Here is a 19,691-nt window from a genome sequence, read left to right as displayed (position 1 = left end):
TCCCCTATCTGTCATTTATTTTAATGTCTGTCACCCCTTCTAGTCTGTAATCTTCTTATGGGCGGGGATCGTGGCTACCAACTCTATTGTACTCTCCCAAGCCCTTAGTACAGTGCTCCGCGCACAGTAAGCGCTCTAAAATACCACTGATTGATTGATTCTGTGCTAGCCGGAAACATGTCAGTCTGTCAGGTAACTTTCAACGAACCCAGAGTTGAAATGCTAACTTTTCCAATCCGCATACATATAATGCAAAAGCTAAAGCTTGTTACAGAAATTGGATTTTGAAAATATTCCAAATATTCAAAGGGATTTATCTTTATTCTTAAGATCCCTGAGGAATATCTTGTTTCATCTTCATAGCTGAACACTTTTCAACAGAAACAGCAGAAAGAAAGAGAAGACATTCTAATTTAATAAAAATTAAAAAATGAAATTTGAAGGCCATTGTACACGAGCATTCTTTCATTGGCCTGCAGCTCAAGTTTTAGATTTTATGTTTACTCATTGACTTTCGTTTCTCAGTCTGCCTAATTTTTTTTCATTTTCAGAAATTATGTCAATAATCTTTCATCTTTCCCAGATTGAGGTTTCTCATGGAAAACCAGAAAAGAAAATATACCTCATCTTCTGTACTAGCTTTAAAGAAATTTAGCATCTCCAGGTGCCATCTTATCGTGCTACTTTCCTAGGGATTCTTTTTTTTAAAGCTCTCAAAAGGTCACAGACAACTAACTGGACAAGGACTCTTTGGTGGCCCGGTACGGGCTAGCTGAGGTTTTGAAGAGAAGAGAGGTGGTTTGCAAGGGTAACAATATTCCGACTGTAAAAGATGGAAGAAGAGCAAGAAGAGAGGCAGTGGAGACCGTCAATCCAGTGGCCCCCTCCAATCTTTAACTCCCTCAGAGACATTGGGTGCATCTTACCATATTCAGACTATCTTAATAATGCACATGCCGATATCTCCACAACTTTCAAACAAACAATGGTAGGGCTAACAATTGTCAGGGAATACTATTGAAAAATAAATGGTTTCCTTTTATTTTTAGAACAACAGTGTTCCTCTGCTCAATTTCATTTAAATACCTAAGTAACCCAGGCACATTCAAAACTACTATGATGTTTGGAATGACTGAAACTGCCCCAGAAAAACTGATAAGGGGTTTTTGTATATATATGCATATACCTGACTTTCATTCACAATCCAGCTCTGTCCCTCCTACCAACTTGATTCTCTCATTACACCCCAGCGTGTACTCTTATTTCCTCTTAAAATCTACTCATAGTACCTCATTCTTCTCTCCCACCACCAACCTCTCGCTCATGTCATTCCCCATGCCTGGAACTCCCTCCCTTCATATCCAACAAACTACAGCTCTCCCTGTCTTCAGTGTCCTTCTGAAAGAACATCTCCTCAAGAGGTGTTCTCCAATTAATCTCTAATCTTCCCCCATCATATCCCCTCAACTTCCATTTTAGCACATCTGAGCCACTTAGGCATGAGTGTGCTAACAAAGTCCATGTATGACATATATATATATATATATATAAACCTGTAACCTTGGTGTTATCCTTGACTCTTCTCTCATTGTACTTCCCAAGCGCTTAGTACAGTGCTCTGCACACAGTAAGCGCTCAATAAATACGATTGAATGAATGAATGAATCTTTTTTCTGCTCTGGAGAATCCTCACTCCATCCTTTCTCCCGGTAGAAGACGACTCCCACCTCCAGATCAGTACACCTTTCCGATGCTTCCAAAATTCCGTGGCCTAGGAATACTGTTCAAATCATAATGTGCTAAAATAGCTTGGTGCATACATGGAAACTCGAGCTACGCTAGGGAGCCAGGCTGGTTGACGGGTTGATGACTAGAGGCAGAGAGACTGTGTGTTTGCTGAAGTGCCACAGGAGGAGAGCAGGAGCAGAGAAGGGGCAAGGGGCAATTGGAGAAGACAGGTTCTGCCACTTGTCTGCTGTGTGACCTTGGGCAAGTCACTTCACTTCTCTGTGCCTTAGTTACCTCAACTGTAAAATGGAGATTAAGACTGTGAGCCCCATGTGAGACAGGGATTGGGTCCACCCTGATTACCTTGTATCTACCCCAGTGCTTAAAACAGTGCTTGGCACATAGTAAGTGCTTAACAGATACTGGAATTATTATTAAGCTGAGTCGGAGCTAGGGAAGAGGTGGTTTGCGGGGACTGACCCCTGCTTGCAGCTCACCCTAGGCCTAGCTCACAGATCTAGGGGCCTCCTAGTGATGAAAGAGGCCCTGCAGCAGCTGCAGAGAGGAACCACTGTGCAGTTGAGGATGGGTCCACACTGAGGGACTGAGGGAGCCTGGCACCCTTCAGCCTTGGGGCTGTTGCATGTCTCCCGTGGAGGGGAAGCTAAGGAGGAACAACAGGAGGAAACACAATTATGCAACAAATACAGGACACCAGCAGTAGCAGCCGCTGTCTAATGAGATCAACAACAAAGTTGACAGCAGCTGTTGCTGGTGTTCTGTTTTCCTTCCTTCTGATGGTAGCTATGGGCAAGTCGGGAAACTGATAATAATAATGACGGTATTTGTTAAGTGCTTACTATGTGCCAGGCACTGTACTGAGCGCTGGGTTAGACACAAGCAAATTGGGCTGGACAGTCCCTGTCCCACGTGGGGCTCACAGTCTCAATCCCCATTTTACAGATGAGGTAACTGAGGCCCAGAGAGATGCAGCAGATAGCTATTTTTATTTTAAAATCCTTTGCATATTACTGCACAGCATGGTTTCCACATGGCATGATAATCCCAAACCCCCAGAGTCTTCCATCTCACAGGGAAGGGAATCAGTGGACAGGATTGGAGCAGAGATTGCCAATTACTCCTTTTTCCTCACTCTCTATCTGCTAGGGTTTCATTCTCCACCCACCCCCCTTCATTTCCTCCTCAAACATGTGTCTAAAATTTTGTTCAGAAACTCAGGAAATGGGAATTCCTGGCCAGTTGCCAAGGCCATTTGAGGAGAAAAATTGGGAATTTGGAAACATCGCTCATGTTCCACTTATATAACTCTGTTGTACTGCACTCTCCTAAGTGCTTAGTATAGTTCCCTGCGCACAGTAAGCACTCAATAAATACCACTGATTGATCTAAATAACATACGGTAGCTGTCCTGGAATCAGTCAAGCTAATCCAGGTTCATACTACCAAATGTTTCAGTGACTTCACGAGACTATTTCTCACAAACTTGTCTATTAGGTGGGGGGGCGGGGGGGAGGAGCAAAGTTGGCTTAAATTTTTAAAATCCTAGAGGTGCAAACATTTCCTGTCTTGTTTTCAAAGGGAAGATCTGTAACCAGTTCTTTTTGTCATAGTATTTCTGGATTGGCTTCTACCTAGCCCAAGTGCTTAATACAGTATTCTGCACACAATAGGGTCTCATTAAATACAATTGATTGATTGATTGGAATCTGGGAAGTCATGACTTTTGGGCTGTGTAATAACATGCTCTTGCATGCCTCCCGATTGGCTCAGGACTCTACTTGCTATTCTGTGCTGCTCTCTTCACTCTGCTTTTAGCTTCGCTGGACTCCGGAGGCTGAGGCACATGGCTTGCCATGGTAACGGGTGGATATCTAGTACCTGGGGTACTGAAAAAACCAAAATACTATTGGTCATTCAGGCAGATGAACTCAGGAGAGGAGCTCTGCGCATGGGCTGAGGAAGTACTCTGTTACCCAAGGCCATGCAGTGTTTGCCACATAAACTTGAGATTGGTAGCAAGTGCTAAATTTGCATTGTGCAGATTCTGGTCAGAAATCTATATTTCAAGTGAGAAACTCCATTTCTTACCCAAAGCAGACAGGGATTTTCAAACCAAAAATTACCCATCTCGATGATTTCTCTTAGGGAAACCCAAGAGCTGGACCCAAATTCATTTTGAAAATACTCTTATTTTTGTCAACCCCACCTTTAGTAACATTCTTTGGGCCTCTTGTGCAATAAGGTGTGTTACTCATGGCATGGGGAAATTTGGTATGGTAACAAGGGGAGAGACATGCTGTCTCAAGTACTTTCTGAAACATGGAAAAAACTCAGCATTTAATCACTTTCAATAACTGTCATTACTACTACTACTTACAAATGTCAAATCTTCATTTCTGATTTTGTGAAAAACCATCTGGTTTACATTATTGTGTCTCTGCAAAGTGGGTGATGTAGGCACATCTGAAATGCCATTGCTCCTGAAGACTAAGAGATTAGATTTATCTGAGGAAAAAAGGGAAAGTCAGAAATACATTAATTTAGTAAGCGGTAAATTTCAGCAGTCTGATCATTTTATTTGTGAAGGGAACCAGACAGACATGAAAAATGAGGGATCTATATTTTTGGCAGATTTGTTTACCTGTGGTTTGCACTTTGAGTATGAATTATTTGGACTAGAAATGGTGGTACCTATATCTTCACCCTGCCAACAGACCACTCAAGCAATGCTCCCTCCTACTTAGACTGTGAGCCCCAGGTGGGATGGGAACTGTGTCCAGCCTAATTAACTTGTATCTACTCCAGTACTTAGAACAGTGTTTGACACGTAGTAAGCGCTTAAAAATTAACATTAAAAAAACATGCGTGATAGACCCTTTATAATTTGAAAGTGCATTTCTAATGCATGGCACAGACAGAGAAACTTAGGCACTGAGAACTTAGGCACTGGGATATACTGTCCTGGGATACATAACCCGCATTTTGGTGCTGAGAATATTGCACTCTTTGCTAGATCACAGTCCTACTCTTGGCTGTCCAAGAATGTCGGATATTTCAACAACAGAACGTATCATACAATCTGATTCCCCAGTTGAGATGAAGGTTCCAGCAAAAACAGATGCAACTGGAAGATGAATACTTAGTTAATAAGGCTGATAACAAAAAACACACTTCTGACTCCTCTACAATGATGTGATCTTTAAGGAAGATGGCCTCCATCTGCTTTGCACATAGTAAGCGCTTAACAAATGCCATCACTATTATTTTTATTATTATTATAAATACTGAGAGTAGGAAGAATATCTTCCATTGCAAAACACCTTACCTTACTGGTGGGGGTGTGAGGAACCCTGTTGGTTTCTAGGTCGATAAGAGAACACAGCCTTTCAACAGGAGGTCAACTAAGATGTGCAGCCACATCTTGGCTCCACTTCTAGCTCCCATCTGGTTCCAAGGGGTTGGGCCAGCTAACTAAGGCTGCTTGCTTTACCTAAAATGTTCTGGGGGGAAATTGGATTTTTCCCCACAGTGCTAATTCGTTGGGGAAATTTTTTTGGTTTTTCTTAAATGGTATTTGTTAAGCACTTACTATGTGCCAGGCACTGTACTAAGCACTGGAGTAGATACACTAACCAGATTGGACACAGTCCATGTCCCACGTGGGGCTAACAGTCTTACTCCCTATTTTACAGATGAGGGAACTGAGGCCCAGAGAAGTTAAGTGACTTGCCCAAAGTCATACAGCAGACAAGTGGTGGAGCCGCAATTAGAACCCAGGTCCTTCTGACTCCCAGGCCCATGCTCTATCCACGAGGCCATGCTGCTTCTCTTGTTTCACTTCAACTCATGTTGCTGGCTTCCCTGACAGGAATAAAAACTGACCTTCTAATTTAGAAAAATGGTCGTAGTGAAATAGGTTGGCTTTCAATAATAATAATTTTGATATTACTACTGTATTTGTTAAGCACTTATTACATACCAAGCATTGTACTAAGCGTTTGAATAGATACAAGATAATCAGGTCAAACTTTGGCCCTGTCCCACATGAGGCTTGCGGTCTAATTAGGAGAGAAAACAGGTCTTGAAACCCCATTTTACGGATGAGGAAATTGAGGTCCTGAGAAGTCAAGTGACTTATCCCAGGTCACACAGCAGGCAAGAGGCAGAGCTGGGATTAGAACCTAGGTCCTCTAACTCCCAGGCCTGTGCTCTTTCCACTAGACTACACTGCTTCCCTATGCAGTTGGGGTCAAAGAACAATCAACATTACAGTAGTACAAAGAAAACACAGAATGGGAATAAGACTGGCTAGAGACAAATATAGCAGGAAAAGGCATAAAGGTCACACACAGTTAACCAGAAATTGATTGAGTCAGCAATGTCATTCTGTTATTTTTAAAAAAGAAACATGATACTGGGATGTATTAACCTAAGTATGAAATGCAAGGCCTAGAAAATAATCCTTCTGTAGCATCTGCATTAGTCAGACTTCTATTAAAGTATTGTACCTAGGCTTGATCCCTGAATCTTTAAAGTGCACATGGAGAAACTGGAGATGACCTATAGAAGAGTGACAAAAACAATCTGTGGAGGGAAAAAAATATTGTGTCTATGAAACCCTATTAGCGTGGAGAACAGAAAATTAAGGGGTCACTTAGAAACTGTCTTCATGTATACAATAATAATAGCGGTATTTGCTAAGTGCTTACTATGTCCCAAGCACTGTACTAAGCACTGGGGTATACATAAGATAATCAGGTCCCACATGGGGCTCACATTCTAAGTAGGAAGGAGAACAGGTATTGAATCCCCATTCTGCAGATGAAAGAACTGAGGCACAGATAAGTTAAGTGTCTTGCTCAAGGTCAGACAGCAGGCAAGTGGCAGAGCGGGGATTAGAACCCAGGTCCTCTGACTCCCAGACCCAGGCTCTTTCCCCTAGACCACGAGAGGATACCAACTCTTTGTACTTAGGACCAAGTACGACAAAGCGGGCTTAAATTAAACCCAGAAAGGTTTTTGTTAAACATAAGAATGAACTTCTGTCTGTTACTAAACATGGGAATAATTTAACAAGAGTGTGTGAGTCTCCGTTCTCTGGAGAACTAGGAAGAGAACAGACAGTCAGTAATCTTGAGTGGATTATTCTGTCTCTAGCACAGCCAAGGGAGGACACGGGTGGCAGTGTGAGGCCAGGCTGCTCTCTCAGAACAAAAGTCCCACACCACTCTCAGCCCTTTCTCCAGCGTGGCAGAAGGAGGACGCAGCAGCAGTGTGGTCTAGTGGAAAGAGCCTGGGCCCAGGAGTCAGAGGACTTGCCTGCTGGGTAATCTTGGGCCAGTCGCTTCGCTTCTCGGAGCCTCAGTTCCCTCACCTGCAAAATGGGGATGCAATACCTATTCTCCCTCCTACTCAGACCGTAAGCCCCATGTGGGACCTGATCACCTTGCATCTACCCCAGCGCTAAGTACAATGCTTGGCACATAGTAAGCACTTGCCAAATACCACAGTGACTATTATTTCCACCTTTTAGAATGGAGGGAAGCCTGTGGCCCCACTACTGGCCACCAAACTAGAGAGGAACACTGACTGGAATTTCTGTTGTCCTCCCACCGTGCCATCCCCGGGCTTTGGCTCCTGACCTGTGCCATGGCATCAGGACCTGGAAGTCCTTAAACACTGGCAGCATGAGGCCTCCACAAATTTTAGAATGCTAGGAAGGCTTTTGCTGTGGCTGAGTCTGCTGTGACTGTTGGACTCTAAGCCACATGGAGCCTGTAACCTTGCTTCTCTAGCTACAATACCCTATTCCGTTTCTTATGTTCAGTCAGGCCTTCCCTAAGCCCCCCTTTCCTCTTCTCCCACTTCCTTCTGCATCACCCTGACTTGCTCCCTTTATTCATCCCCCCTCCCAGCCCCACAGCACTTATGTACATAGCTGTAATTTATTTTTATTAATGTCTGTCTTCCCCTCTAGACTGTAAGCTCCTTGTGAATGTTTCCGTTTATTGTTATATTGTACTCTCCCAAGATCTTAGTACAGTGCTCTAGACAAAGAAGGCGCTCAAAAAATAAGATTGAATGAATGAATGAATCATTTTCCTTGTCTTTTCTGATGTATCTGTGGTTTTATCACTTCATCTTTTTCTTATGTGCCTTCCAGAAACCCTTCCCCCAAGTCCCCTTATTCTTAGATTGTAAGCCCCTTTGAGGGCTAGAGACTGTGTCCAATTCTCACCTGTGTATTTTCCCCAGTCCTTAGTACAATGTTTGCATACTGCAGGTACTTACTACTTCTACTTGGTCATTCACCTGTATAGAGCCAGGAGGTAGGACCAAACGATCCCTTAAATTCTATTACACTATGAACAGACTTCATGAGGTTAACTGTATACATAATAAATGTCCCAGAAATGTTATTTCAGAAAAATAGGTACACATATATAGCTCAGCATTGCTATAACACTCTTCGTCAAGCAATCTTTGGCAACAGCTCTATTGAATTTTGATGCTGTTATTTTTTATGGCACTCTTTTCAAGATAATGCTACAAATTTTACTATGGCTTAGACGCCTCCCTTCCTCTCCTCAACCTCCTTAACCTGACTTGAATAGAGTGACTAAAACTTATTTCAATTTAACATTACAAAATTGGCAGACCTATTTGGCACAGATAAAAACAGATCCTTAGTGTGTTGGTACACCTTTTTGCTAAATAGGACGTGATAGCTAACACTTGGAAAATTAAGCAGCAGCATATAAACACATAAAAAATTCTAAATAAAAAACTATCGTTCGTGCATATTTACACTGCTATTTGATAAGGTAACAATTGCTTTTCGTCACTTTAAAAGCATATCTGTATTGTTTTAATCCTATTTTGGATTTGGACCTCTTAAAAATGCCTAGGACAATGTTATGCATGCTGTAGGTGCTTAATAAATATTCACTGACTTTGCAGTGTAAATACTAAGGTTCAAAGAACACAGAATTCTGAGAACAGCTGCCAAGATAGAAACCTAGCATTTCAAAGTAATTTATATTCAACGGAAGCCAAAAGCAACCTAGGTTTAGGACTAGAAAATAGTGCCTACACAGTGAGATGAGAGAATAAATCTGTGTGTTAGGCTGCTCGTCTATTACCTTTGTCCAAATCGACGTAACAGGTAACACAGAGGAAAGATGAAAAACTGTCTTTACCTTTGGGCTTAGGTGGGCAACATTTGGTAAACTGGAAAATGATGCTGTCTGAGCGAACAGTTTCCATTTGATAGCAGTTCAGAAGATCTTTAAGGTTACCAAAGCTCTTCTTAGTTCCACTGAGATTGTATTCGTTGTTCTCATTTTTAGTAATCAAGCAATGCTTGTAATCCATGACATGTTCCCGCTGCATTGATTTAGGCATAAAAACAGAAATGAAAACTCATTACAAGAAGTGATACTCTAGTCAGTTACACAAAGGGGACACTGCAGATGTCCGGGCTCGTATTTCGAATAATCCTGCTCTTGAAGGGGGTGCTGGCCTGGACTGAGGGGCTGGTTTCCCAGGAGGGAAGCTGCATGGCCATAATGGCCAAAGCACTCACGGACAATAGCTGGGAATTCTGAGTAATCGAACACCCTGAAAAATCCACCCGCTAAACAAAAATAGATGACAAATGGGTACGGCAGCTAAACATCAATCATCTCCCAGAGACAATGGCCCAATTTCACAAAAAACTTGTAGCGTTTTGCAACAGAAAGTCAAATATTTAGAATAACAGAGTGCTGGTATTTAAGCTGCTTTTCCCTTAAATTTCTCCAAATTCTGCTAAAAATTTACCCTGAATCAGGATGCCCCAAAGCCACCAATCTTTGGGCATCTATTGCAAAACACTCCTTTAAGACATGTCACTTGAGGTCAGGGGAAGCTGTTCCTAAAACTGAGGGGAAAGATTTTAGGAACAATGGGCTCAGCAGAAGTCTTTCAAGGGTTCTGCTAGAGAGACTTCTTTAAGGATTGTAGCCTTAAAGTGCATTAGAAAGTGGTTCTTGAATGTGGTGCTATGGGCTCAGTGCATTTCTGACATTCTTCTGTGCAATCGATCAACATATCAATGGTATTTATTGAGCGCTTACTCTGTGCAGAGCACTGTTTTAAGCTCTTGGGAGAGTACAACAGAATTAGCAGACACGTTTCCTGCCCATGATGAATAAGCTTACAGTCTAGAGGGGGAGACAAAAGACTGTGTGCTGTGACAGAATGTGGCTAGCTCTAGGAGGGAGGTTTGTGGAGAGGGGTGATGGAATCTCTTGAATCAAAAGAAGACAAGCAAAGCAACATGAATGACTGTTTCACTTCAATTCACTCTTGAAACCCGCTACCACAGACGGGCTCCCTTACAACTTCCAGGAGGGCTTAACATCCTCAAATGATGATGATGATGGCATTTATTAAGCGCTTACTATGTGCAAAGCACTGTTCTAAGTGCTGGGAGGTTACAAGATGATCAGGTTGTCCAACATGGTGCTCACAGTCTTAATCCCCATTTTACAGAGGAGGGAACTGAGGCACAGAGAAGTTAAGTGACTTGCCCAAAGTCACACAGCTGACAAGTGGAGGAGCTGGGATTAGAACCCATGACTTCTGACTCCAAAGCCCGTGCTCCTTCCACTGAGCCATGCCAGTTCTCCTCAAAGGAAACTTTTTCTCCCCTTCAACTGTCAGGGGCCACCTTTGGCCATCCCGATAGCATCTTAATGATAATAATAAGAAGAAGATGAGTTATGGTATTTGTTTAGCACTTACTCTGTGCCAAGCACTGTTCTGAGTGCTAGGGTATATTCGAGATAATCAGGTTGTCCCACGTGGGGCTCACAGTCAATCCTCATTTTACAGATGAGGTAACTGAGGTAGAGAGAAGTTACGTGATACCCCTGGCATAACAAGACAATTTTGCCTCCAATCAATCCTAGGCTTGAGTGGTTCTGCGTCCTTTTTAGGGTTTCAAATCCATTCTAGATTGGGTCGGAAGGTGCAGTTTGATCCAGGACCCCTGGGGCCACTGTATGTCTACTTTACATCAGGCCTGAACCCTGGGGATGTACCTGGAATGGCCTCGTCAACTGTACTATCGAAAGCTTACTGAGTGCAGAGTGTTGTACTTAGCGCTTGGGAGAGTACAACATCACAGAGTCGGTAGACATGTTCCCTTCCCACAACGCATCTCCTCAGGAAACCTCCTGACCAGGGATGACTAAGAGCCCAAGCGCTTAGTACAGTGCTCAGTACACAGTAAGCATTCAATTAATACAATTGAATGAATGAATGAAGAGCCAGTCAGGAATACCCAGGGCAATTGAAAACCAGAGCAGACCTTCCTGGATCAGAATTTCGCAAACTCAGGCTAAAATAGGACCAGCCTCCAAAAGAGACAGGAGATGGGCATAACACACCACACAGCGAACAGTCATTAGCCTCACTACATAGAGGTGGTGGGTTCTAATCCCGGCTCTGCCACGCGTCAGCTGTGTGACTTTGGGTAAGTCACTTAACTTCTCTGTGCCTCAGTTACCTCATCTGTAAAATGGGGATTAAGACTGTGAGCCCTGAGTGGGACAACCTGATCACCTTGTATCTACCGCAGAGCTTAGGACAGTGCTTGGCACAGAGTAAGCGCTTAAAAAATACCATCATCATTATTATTATTATTATTTTACTTCCTGCCTTGAAAAGAAACATCACCTTGTCCAGAAGGCTGCACTCTTCTCAGTCAAATATAGTGTGATAGTCAATGGAGTCCAGAGATGTGTGAAGGGAAGAGGGAGAGAGGTGCATAGGATTGTTTCCCCTTTGGAATACTTGCTTTAATACTTGGATGGAATAAATTTAGCTGCATTAGCTGAGAGAAATCCAATAAAAAGAAGCCTCTGTGGACACAGATCATTTTTTCCCCCAAAACCATTGCTCTAGGAGATGTCACAATGAACCATCAGGCCTCACGCATGCCCCTTTTATTATCTACATCTAGACAATGCATAGAAGCATTCAGTCTTATGTAGAAGATATTTGGAACAAGTTTCAAGTATGAATGCTTGCAGAGATAACTGTTCCTAGATTCTTTCACTTTATATCATCAAAGCAAAAGCAGATGGATATTTGGAGTGCTAAACACCATTCTATGGCCTCTTCTGGACTGCATTTGGAGCACCTGTTCTCATCTATAATTATACCACTGAGTCTAGAAATCTTACATGTCGAATTCCTCAACTGAATTATAGCACAGGATCATTTACAAGTACAGTGCCCTGAGTTCTTTATTACCGAGAGATCCCCACTAGACTCCAAGTGCCTTGTGGACAGGGCTCATGTGTAACCACTGTATTGTACTCTCCCCCAGCACTTGGTACAGTGCTCTGCATGAAATGCTTAATCTATTCCACTGAATGAGTGACTGCTTTAATTCCCAGCACCATAATTTGCACAAACCCATCAGGCCTCTAGACTGTAAGCTCGTTGTGGGCGGGGAATGTGTCTACTAACTGTGTTATACACTCCCAAGTGCTTAGCACAGTGTCCTGCCCACAGTAAGCATTCAATAAATACAATTCATTTATTAACCTCCAACACTTTTGAACTTATTCATATCCATTTATACCCATATATTCAATTGTATTATCTCTACTATTCTATTTGTAAGTATTTCTGCCTGCCTTCCCCTGTAGTGGGGAAACACCTTTGGGCAGGGAAAGTGCCACATGAAAATAGCAATAATAACTGTGATATTTAAGTGCTTACTCTGTGTCAAGCACTGTACTAAGCACTGGGGCAGAAACAAGATAATTAGGTCCCACATGGGGCTCACAGTATAAATAAGTGGGAGAACAGGAATTGAATCCCCATTTTTCAGATAAGGGAACTGAAGCACAGAGGAGTGAAGTGACTCGCCCAAGGTCACACGGCAGACAAGTGGCAGAGCCAGGACAAGAACCCAGATCCTCTGACACCCAGGCCCGGCTTTTCCCACTAAGCCACACCACATCTCACTTCTTCCTGGAAATTTCCTATCGCTATTCTTTCTTTAGCAATAGGATACATAGAAGAGTACTGACATTTTCATCGCAAAATTAACTTTCATCTGCTTAAAATTCCTATTTAATTAAGGTTCTGGCCTGTTTCCATTTTCCTAGTTTTTCCATTTCTCTTTACCTCCACCATTCCTGATATTACAGTTAAAGCTTGAGAATCAAATTGTTTGAAAACCAACAGCAATTTTGATCCTGTGAAGCAGAATGTTGCCAGTCATCAATGTGATATACTCACCTCAACAGCAAAGGTGAGGAAGTATTTATTAAAGTCTTTAGGACTGCAGCGAAGGACATAGAGGCCAGTTTGGTTACCTGCTTTCTTCAGTTTACTGATGGCAAATTCCATCCTGAGAGTCAGAAAGAAGAAAGATAATTTGTATTGCAAAATGCGGACAATTGCGACACAGAAGAGATCTCTGACAGTAGAGAAGACTCGAGGACCCAAACCTTTTGAATTTATGTAACTGGCACGCTTTACAGCATCCTTTGATCACATTTATAGATGGAATTGCTAACTTAAAGAATCACCACAGACATTAAGAATGACCATGTGCCACCCCCAAAGATCAAAGTCCAATCCCAAAGGAGAGCCATTTGGGAGTCCAAGGCTTAACTTTTTGCTCCTCATCACCCACCTCCGTTATCTTCCACATTCTAAGAATCCCTCACCTCCCATAAACGCCTCCCCATTAGCTACCTGAGCATCCATGTGCTAGGACTTTGATTTATCTGTTACTTATTTAGTGGTTCATTTTTGGTCTTTAATTCTTTGTGTTTACGTTCCCTTTTATCTATTCTACGATAGGCACTCTGCATCAGCTCATCTCCCTCATTAGACTGTAAACTCCGGGACAGCAGGAACTTTTTTTGCCCACTACTGTATGTTTCCAGAGACTGAGTGTGCTTTGCCTATAGTAGATGACCAGTAAATGCTTTTTAGTTTCTTCAGTAAGGATGAGGTTGCTCATTTTTGTCTGGAACCAATTACCATCAGCTTCAGCACTCCATCGGTTATCCCCCTCCTCCCTTACCTCGCTGATCTCCCACTAGAACCCAGCCTGCACACTTCACTCTAACCTTGGCAACCTACTCTCTGTACCTCGATCCCGTCTACCTTGCCGTCGATCTCCACTTGACAGTCCACCACTCTCATCATCTTCAAAGCCCTACTAAAATCAGATCTCCTCCACAAGGCCCTCCCTCCTAAGTTCCCATTTCCCCTATTCACCCTCACTTCTGCTTCACCTGTGCACATGGGTCTGTATTACTTAGTCACTTTGATATTCACCCCACCCCCAGCCCCACAGCACTTATGTCCATATCCACAATTTATTTTAACATCTCTCTCCCCCTCTAGTCTGTAAGCTCCTCGTGGGCAGGGATTGTGTCTATCACAAATCTATGGTACTATACTCTCCCAAGTGCTTAGTACAGTACTGTGCACACAGCAAGTGCTCAATAAACACCATTGGTTGGTTGACTGATACACTTTAAAGATTACTCTTTCCTCCCACCACGGCCACAGTGTAAAATCAATCAATCAACTGTATTTATTGAGCGCTTACTGTGTGCAGAGCACTGTACTAAGCGCTTGGGAAGTACAAGTTGGCAACATATAGAGACAGTCCCTACCAAACAGTGGGCTCACAGTCTAGAAGGGGAAGACAGAGAACAAAACAAAACATATTAACAAAATAAAATAAATAGAATAGATATGTACAAGTAAAATAGAGTAATAAATGTTTACAAACATATATACATATATACAGGTGCTGTGGGGAAGGGAAGGAGGTAGGTCAGGGGGGATGGAGAGGGGAAGGAGGGGGAGAGGAAGGAGGGGGCTCAGTCTGGGAAGGCCTCCTGGAGGAGGTGAGCTCTCAGTAGGGCCTTGAAGGGAGGAAGAGAGCTAGCTTGGCGGATGTTGGGAGGGAGGGCATTCCAGGCCAGGGGGATGACATGGGCCGGGGGTCGACGGCGGTACAGGCGAGAACGAGGCACGGTGAGGAGATTAGCGGCAGAGGAGCGGAGGGTGCGGGCTGGGCTGTAGAAGGAGAGAAGGAAGGTGATGTAGGAGGGGGCGAGGTGATGGAGAGCCTTGAAGCCGAGGGTGAGGAGTTTCTGCCTGATGCGTAGGTTGATTGGTAGCCACTGGAGATTTTTGAGGAGGGGAGGAAGCAGGGCATGTCGGTACTTACGAAACAGGCCCGTGACAATTGCTTTGGATATTTTTAAGCACTGTTGGGGGTGCGACTTCTTTACAGAGGTAATGGTGTGCATCTGCAGTCAATCTGTAATACCCATCAATCAGTGATATAAAAGACAGAGCTTCTTTTAAGGAGAGAAATTCAATTTCCTGAAAGCAGAGAAGAACAGAAAAAGGAGAAAGAGAATTACTTGCTGATAGCATTTTTAAATAATTTTGAATAGCAACAATGGACTAGATGTATAGGAAAAACACTGACAAAAGCTGAATAATTTGCTACAATCTAAGCATTTTATACTTGCAAATCATGTACTAATAGTAGTATTTGTTGAAGATCCACTTGGTGCAATTCACTATATTAAGCATTTGGGAAGTACAAAACAAAAGGGTGTCATAGGTTCCCTGGCCAAAAGGAGCTTCTGTGCTATTATTACTGTTGTTGTTATTATTACATAACAGGTGCCTACATATAATCAAGGAAAATGAAGGGCTAGATAAACTGATTATTAAATCAAACAATAACGGAAAACTAGAAATCCAGAACCAGGAATCACACCCAAAAACTGAAACTGTCATCATGTAAGATGGCTCCATTTCTGCGTACATTAGAGACATGGAGTGTTCTGCCCTGTAGTTGTAGGTGCTAAATGCAGGAGGAAATCCAAGTTTCTGCCTTGAGGTAACACTGTGATGCCTAAATCCCTCAGCTGTGCCCGTCATCTTCAGTGGTTACCAGAGTAGGCTTGGGTTTCAGCTGAGACGTAAAGGGGACTGTCTCTACCTGGTTCCCGAGTTCTAGGACTAATTTTCTTGGAGATGAGGGGATCCCTGCCACCCTCATTTATTCATTCATTGTATTTATTGAGCGCTTACTGTGTGCAGAGCACTGTACTAAGCGCTTGGGAAGTACAAGTTGGCAACAAGTTGGCAACCCTCCACCCCCACCCCGTTAGAGGAAGTGACTGATGGATTCCTAAGTACCACACCCAGTACTGTGGCCAATGTGTGGAGGTGGGGGAAATGAAGGCAGAGGGAGAAGACAAAGGAAAGGTAAGGTTCAAACTACAGAGGGGAAAAGAAATCCAGAAAGTTCTCAGGACCCTCATGGGGCAAATTTAAGGCAGAGGGATCTGGAATCAGAATTCAGGACTGCTTAGGGTCATGGGGTTGGGAGCGGGCAGAGGTGCAAAATCTTCGGACTCCAGAACTCCACAAAGGGTTAAACGTGAAGTTGAGGGTGTCTGAAGATTACCCGGGCAGTAGAGCAAAGCCCCAGGTAAATGGAGAGGAAAAATCCGGGAGGCAAGAACAGGAGATGAGTTCAAGCTACTTGACTTTGAGCATTCCTATCATTTGAAAGATCGAATACTGCATGCAACGCAGGAAGCATGAGAAAAAGGGGGTTCTAGATTTGTATAGATAAAATCTATGCTATATCTTTAATAAGTGGGACAGCTAACCACAACCCTGTTGCCTCTTTGAAGGTTTCCCACAAAATTTTCCTTATTTACTTGGATGCTTTACTTTTTCTGTTTTTCCATATTCTTGCTATTGTCAGATATATCCACGTTTTGCCTCCTCTTCCCACTGTAGGAATACATTTTGTTTCTGCCCATCTTCCCACATTAGGCTGTAAATTACCTGAGGGCAGGTAAGGTGTCTTTTACTGTTATTGTACTCTCCCAAATGCCTAGTACAGTGCTCTGTACACAGTAAGTGCTCAATAAATACTATCGAATGAATTAAAGTGTCAACACTTTAAGAAGCAACATGGCCTAGTAGAAAGAGCATGGGCCTGGGAATCAGAGGATCTGGGTTCTAATCCCGGCTCTGCCACTTGTCTGCTGTGTGACCTTGGACAAGTCACTTAACTTCGCTGAGCCTCAGTTTCCTCAACTGTAAAATGAGGATTCAATACCTTAGACTGTGAGTCCCATGGGGGGACAGGGACTGTGTTTGACCTAATTAACCAGTACCTATTCCAGTACTTACAACAGTGTTTGACACATAGCAAGTGCGTAACAAATACCAGTAAAACAAAACCAAACACACTGCTAGCTTTTCATCACCAGCAGCTGGTGGAAAAAGTGGGGGGACCTCACTGAACCCTACAATGAAGGGAAAACTTCACTGTAACAAACTTTTCTGGCATTGATTCTCTCGATCAATGAAAACGTCAGCTCTTACCGACACTATTGTTTTGGTTCCTAGCCTAATTCAGATTGGCATTTGACGGACCTCAGTTTGAAAAATGCTGACCTGAGACATTGAGTCAATTTGTATTAGAAAAGCGAGCTAATCTCGGATCTGCTGAAGACTTTGTTCTGCTTCTTCCCCCACCCTCACCATCCTCCTCCCCAGAGTCTCTGGGGTCCTTCCCCTTCCCTGATATTTTTTTACTTTTCACCACCCACACCTATTAACCTTCTCGTTTCATTGTACTTTCCAAGCACTTAGTACAGTGCTCTGCACACAGCAAGTGCTCAATAAATACGATTGAATGAATGAATGACTCTTTCGCTAGCCCCCATTCCCCACTCCTTGTGTGCTGAAAAACTGACAGGGGAAAGGAAAGCTCCCAAAATACAAAAGCCTATCAAACCAAAGAGCAGGCTGGGTAAAACCATGAGGTTCAATAAGCATGGCCAAGAAACTCCACATATTCACAGTAAGTGCAGTTTGTCAGCGGTAGCAGTAGTTGTAGTAGTAAAAGTGCTTACTGTGTTCAGAGCACTGGGCTAAGCACTGGGAGAGAATACCCAGGTGGGAATTAGACACAGTCCCTGTCCCTGGGGGGCTCACAATCTAAGAACATGAATGGAGAGAAGGGATTGGAGACAGAGACATCAGGAATGATGAAGCAATAAAACATAACACAAAGGCAAATACGCAAAATAAAAAACAAAAATGGGCCAGGAGCTGTGGCTAGAGGAGCAGAGTTTCACAGTCCTGGTGGCCCTGAGTCCAAGGCACCCTTGGGGTCACAGCGGCCGCTCCAGCAGCCACCAGTCTTCCCAAGGATTTGTGGAGGCCTTCTGCTGCAGCTGCTTTTCTCTTTCCCACCCAGGTGGTTTGGGACAGGAGGAGGTAGAATCTCGTCGATGGCCAGTTTCCAAGCTGAGCGGTGGAGGGGGCAGGTACGCACCGTGTCGGGAGCAAGGTCCTGAGTGGCGGGAGGGAAGGTGGCCCTTACCAACTTGTTGCCAACTTGTACTTCCCAAGCGCTTAGTACAGTGCTCTGCACACAGTAAGCGCTCAATAAATACCATTGATTGACTGATTACAGGGGTGGCTCTGCTCGGCCAGGACGCAGGGGATCGGAGAGCACGCGGGTACCAGCTTTTATCCCCGGCCTGGCACGTACAGAGCACGTACTGAAGCTCTGTGGTGAGCAGGAAGGCAGCAGTTACCACACATCCTTTTTTCTTATGGTATTTTTTAAATACTTACTATGTGCCAGACACTGTACTAAGCACTGGGGTAGACACAAGCTAATCGGGTTGGACACAGTCCCTGTCCCACATGGAGCTCACAGTCTTAACCCCCATTTCACAGATGAGGGAACTGAGGCACAGAGAGGTTAAATGGCTTGCCCAAGGTCACACAGCAGACAAGTGACTGAGCCGAGATTAGAATCCAAGTCCTTCTGACTCCCAAGCCAGTGCTCTGTCCACCAGGCCAGGCTGCTTCTTAAGCTTTGCTCAGGACATCAGTTACCAGGCTTTCCTTTATAGATGCCTCTAAAAACCTTTCCTTTGTCTGAATGGGGCAATTCCCATAAATGTTTATTTGGTACCAAAAATATGCTAGCCTTCTGCAGACTCGATCAATAACTGAATGTTGATTGGCTCAAATTTTTACATATCTTGTTGGGTTCAAACTACGCTTAAGAATTTCTTTGTGTACAGGGAGGACTTTTCAAAAATATGCAAATTTAAAAATGAAAAGGAAACAATATATCTGCCTGAAAATAAAAGCAAATAATTACAAATACTTAGAAAAGGAAACTTTAAATCTCCAAAGCATCTTTCTATTCTCACTGAAATCTTCAAATGCTACCTTTTACCTTTAAATTCCAAAGGCAATCACTGGGATTATAATTTTGAAATAGACTTTAAAGGAGCAGAAATTGAATATATTTTTGGTTCATAGGGACAGCTTTCCACAGGGTAAGGGCGATCACTGCTTCCACAGGAAGTTAACTATTCAGCTGACCCAAATTGATTGCCGATCCACAGTTTGGCGTTGAGGAACATTACCGGGGTCGGGGGGTGGGGGTGGGGGGTTCCAAATAGGGGAGTTAGAGCAGATTACACGTTTGAAGTGCCATAAAACACAAATGCAAATAACATGGACGTCTGTAACAGAGACATAAAAACGAACTCCAGAAATATAAGCATATTGTACAGAAATATACTAAGTGGTTGATGGAGTGATTCAAGTGAGTAGAAACCCAACAGATTAGGCTGAGAAGGTTTACAATAGTGTTCCTGCCCGTGACCCAAATGTAAATCCATTTTGCTTTACAAGGGAGGACTCCTGATGATTTTATTCATCATCATCATCATCAATCATATTTATTGAGCGCTTACTGTGTGCAGAGCACTGTACTAAGCGCTTGGGAAGTACAAGTTGGCAACACATAGAGACAGTCCCTACCCAACAGTGGGCTC

General features: G+C 43.3%; 1 protein-coding gene across 3 annotated transcripts in view; it reads right to left on the bottom strand.

Annotated features, from left to right (window-relative positions):
• Positions 1-19,691, bottom strand: part of JAK2 (Janus kinase 2) — a 187,711-nt gene that overhangs the window by 52,535 nt on the left and 115,485 nt on the right. For all 3 annotated transcript variants that reach the window (XM_038769577.1, XM_038769575.1, XM_038769578.1), the window contains 4 exons: positions 15,011-15,168; positions 13,051-13,162; positions 8,949-9,135; positions 4,127-4,254 (listed from right to left, as the gene is read on the bottom strand). In XM_038769577.1, the coding sequence (XP_038625505.1) occupies positions 4,127-4,254; positions 8,949-9,135; positions 13,051-13,162; positions 15,011-15,168 (585 nt within the window). The remainder of the gene's footprint in view (positions 1-4,126; positions 4,255-8,948; positions 9,136-13,050; positions 13,163-15,010; positions 15,169-19,691) is intronic.

Source organism: Tachyglossus aculeatus, chromosome X4, assembly GCF_015852505.1.
Source record: "Tachyglossus aculeatus isolate mTacAcu1 chromosome X4, mTacAcu1.pri, whole genome shotgun sequence".
In the NCBI taxonomy this organism is placed as follows: domain Eukaryota; kingdom Metazoa; phylum Chordata; class Mammalia; order Monotremata; family Tachyglossidae; genus Tachyglossus; species Tachyglossus aculeatus.
Note: the sequence above shows the minus strand (reverse complement) of the source record. Positions and strands in the feature narration are given on the sequence as shown.